This window comes from Acanthisitta chloris, unplaced genomic scaffold (assembly GCF_000695815.1).
Source record: "Acanthisitta chloris isolate BGI_N310 unplaced genomic scaffold, ASM69581v1 scaffold17831, whole genome shotgun sequence".
NCBI lineage: Eukaryota > Metazoa > Chordata > Aves > Passeriformes > Acanthisittidae > Acanthisitta > Acanthisitta chloris.
In genome coordinates this window covers 738-4,142 of record NW_008656666.1, presented here as the reverse complement: position 1 = coordinate 4,142, position 3,405 = coordinate 738, and the positions used below count along the sequence as shown (strand labels likewise).

Sequence of the window (3,405 nt, the reverse complement as noted above, 5' to 3'; positions counted from 1 at the left end):
TAAAAATGCCTTTTTTTTTTGTTGTTGAGACGCAAAGACAGCAAGGATTGCTCTGCGGGGCTGTTGGGGCGCAGGACTTGGGGCTCTCCCATGTGCGCCGCGCTCCCACCCCACGAATGTCTGTGGTTTCTTTGTGACTTGAACTAACAGTGTTTCCCCTCACCCCAACCCCCACCCACCCCCCCACCCATGGGTGCCACCGACTGGATGCCCTGGGAGCCAGTGATGCTCCATGTGCTGGCATCCAGCAGTCCTGTAGGGGCACGTGCCACATCCCGTGTGCCCCACGCTTCCCTGCATCCCCGTCCGCCGGCTCTGCCTGTGCTGGGGGACAGTGGGGGCAGCAGCTCTGCCACCAGCACAGCACTGGGTGCCAGGGGAAAGATTTGGGGAGCAGCAGTGTCCAGGCAGCCGGGGCAGATGTAAGCGGAGCTGGGGTATTCGCCTCTCGTGCAATGTATTTGTGGATCTGTGTACACGTCTGTTAGACTATCCAAAGCTTTGCCAAGAAATAAATGTAACAATTATATTTGAAAGACAAATCTATATAATATATTTTTTAAATACAGAACTTTCTGAAAAAGCTGTAACCCCCCTTTTTTTGTTTCCCCTGTCCTGTACTCGCTCTCTGTGGTGGATGTAATAAACGTCGCTGGGTCTGTGTCTGCTTTGGCTGGAGCCAGCCCTTGGCGTCCACCTGGAGGGGGGCTGGCCCGAGTAGGGACATGGGGACATGAGGACCCTGGGACAGGACACCTGCCCCATCCCTGCTGAGGAGACGAAAAACCACCCAGCAGTCACCAGCCTCTGGAGGGATGAGGGACTTTTGTGCTAAAACAGGTTCTTTTGAGGTGCTGTGGGGTCCCATCAGCAGCCCTTCCAGGCTTCCCATGTCAGCTCCCTGGGGTGGCAGCAATGGCATCACAGGTCAGGGATGGAGTGGTCCATGGATGACTTCACTAGTCCTGATGAGAGCCTGGGCAGAGAGAGGGGAGGTCAGAGAGGGAGAAGGTCAGTGGGGGAAACCCAGGGGGCCCCGTGGGATGTGGGGGGGCCCTGCAGCCTCATGTTCTCACCGTTTGATCATGTGCTCATAGATCACTGTGGGGATGATGGTCAGTGTCACCACATTCCCAGCCCCTGCCAGCACCTCTGTGAGCTGCTTATCCTGTAGGAGAGAGCAGGGAGATTTGTGGGGTGCCCAGCATTGCTCAGCAAGGCCCCCAGCTTCCCATGCCACATCCTGGACTGCCCAGGCACATCCTGTGCCTCTGGTGGGGCACAGCCCTACCTTCATGCCGATGACGTTCTGGCCGTTCACCTCACAGATGCAGTGGTGGGTGAGGAGCCCATTGCGGGCAGCAGAGCTGTCCTTGGCCAATGACACGATCTTCCCCTTCTTCACCACAATGCCAATGTGGCCAGTGCTGTCCTTGTGCAAAGTGACAGTGCGCTGGAAAGGCCTGCAGGGAGAGCATAGTCAGTGGTGCTGCCAGCACTGCCACTGGCACTGCCACGGACACTGCCACCAGCACCACTACACGCTCACCTGTCCCGCACCACCATGACAATTTTTTCAGGGTTTGCCTTCTTCAGCGCCCGCTGTGCCTTGTCACTGCTCCAGCCTGCACAGTTCCTGCCATCGATCTGCAGCACCTGGTCCCCAAAGCGCAGCCCCACCAGTGCTGCTGGAGAGTTGGCCTTCACCAACTGCACAAAGATGCCCTGGAGACACAGAGGAGTGGTGGCACAGAGCTGGCACAGGGAGTGGTGGCCATGCTTTGTCCTGTACCGTGGTGTGCCATGGTACACCATGCCATCTGCACCCTGCTGTGCCATGGCATGCCGTGACATTTTATGCCACATATTGCCATGTGTGGCGTAAAATGTCATGGCATGCCATAGCACATTACCATGTGACACTGTGCTATGTCACACTGCACTCTGCTGTCATGTTTATGCCATGAGTGCACCATGCCATGCCACACAGCCCCTCAGCCCCTCACCTGGTCAACGTTCTTCAGCTGCAGCCCTGTCTTGCCCCGCTCGTCCTTGCACAGGTGGATCTCCCGCACGCCTGGCTTGATCTCTGCCCGCCGCAGCCCCACGCTGTTCCCGCTCAGGGGGGCGACCAGCTGGCCTGGGGTTGGCCCAACAGGGGTCAGTGCCTGTGGTGGAGCCAGGGGTCAGTGGAGACAGCAGGACACAGTGCACCTCAGCCCTTCGGGGGTGCTGCATCCCTTCCCTGGGCGGGATGTGGACCCAGAGGGACCATGGCATGGGGACCCCCATCATGGCATGGGGACTCCAAATGGGGTAGGGAGAGCCACCAGCCCAGACACCTACAGTGCTGTCCTCTGGTTGCAGGTTCTTCTGGATCTCCTCACTGGAGAGAGCAAGCCCCATGTAGTTCTCCAGCTCGGCCAGGTTAGGGTACAGCACAGGTGGTGCTGTGGGACATACAGAGAGTGTGTCAGCTCCCCTCTCAGCTCCTGGGGTCCCCAACCCACATCCACTGCCTCCTCCACCCCAGGGAGCCCCCTGGGACCACGGCCCAGCAGAAAAAAAAACCAAAATCCCATCCCCTACCCACACACTGAGCTGTGGGAAGGGTCTCAGCTCTGCCCTCCACACAATGAGCATTGCTCCTCCCCAGACAGCCCCTGGACAGGTGAGCTGATCACACCCCACATTACCTGTGCCTGAGGTGAGCTTTGGCTTCTCCGTGGCCACCGTGGTGGCAGGGGGCCCCACCCCCCCCCCCGCCCAGCCGCTGCCTGCGCCTGCCAAGAGACAGGGTCTGCTCAATGCTGTGCCCCTCATCCTGGGGACCCTCCAAAATGGGACCCAACAGGGACCCAATGGGGTCTACTCACTCCACGTAACACTGCTGTGCTGGCACTGACCTGCAGGACCTGGTGGCCCTTCATGTCCTCCAGGGAGGGGTAGAGTGTTGCCATTGCTGCTGCTGCCTGGGGACAGGGACAAGCCAGTTCAGGGATTGGGGTGCCTCTCCTTGAGCATCCCTCCCAGCCCATGTGCTGGAGACAGGCTGTCACCTGGAGCCTTCAGTGTGACTCAGAGCTATGTCACCAGGGTCACCACCTCCATCACTTCCCAGTGCTGGGACACAGGTGACGTTGTGCCAGGCACAGGCACCTGAGCATCACTCGGCTGGTGGCAGATCCCACTCACTATGTCCACCTGCCTGGCAGGGCCATCCCAGCATCATGTTGTGCCAGGCACAGGCACCTGAGCATCACTCGGCTGGTGGCAGATCCCACTCACTATGTCCACCTGCCTGGCAAGGCCATCCCAGCATCATCCAGACAGGGGAGAGGGATAACCCATGGGAACAGCCCCTGTGCCCCCATCAGCACTCTCTGCTCTCCATGTTCACTTGTC

General features: G+C 59.1%; 1 protein-coding gene across 1 annotated transcript; it reads right to left on the bottom strand.

Annotated features, from left to right (window-relative positions):
* Positions 1-921: 921 nt before the first annotated feature.
* SDCBP2 (syndecan binding protein (syntenin) 2) lies at positions 922-2,960 on the bottom strand. Its single transcript, XM_009084423.1, has 7 exons — positions 2,903-2,960; positions 2,287-2,492; positions 2,007-2,135; positions 1,550-1,725; positions 1,292-1,463; positions 1,077-1,168; positions 922-976 (listed from the first exon to the last, which is right to left on the bottom strand). The coding sequence occupies exons 1-7, from the start codon at positions 2,958-2,960 to the stop codon at positions 922-924; spliced, it is 888 nt and encodes a 295-aa protein (XP_009082671.1).
* Positions 2,961-3,405: the final 445 nt, after the last annotated feature.

Bases quoted from the DNA above. Each gene is read 5' to 3' on its own strand.
- SDCBP2 (XM_009084423.1), bottom strand. From the start codon at position 2,960: ATGGCAACACTCTACCCCTCCCTGGAGGACATGAAGGGCCACCAGGTC. The intron at 1,169-1,291 runs GTAGGGCTGTGC...TCTCTCCTACAG, and splicing joins AGAACGTCATCGGCATGAAG to GATAAGCAGCTCACAGAGGT. The intron at 977-1,076 runs GTGAGAACATGA...CTCTCTGCCCAG, and splicing joins TATGAGCACATGATCAAACG to GCTCTCATCAGGACTAGTGA.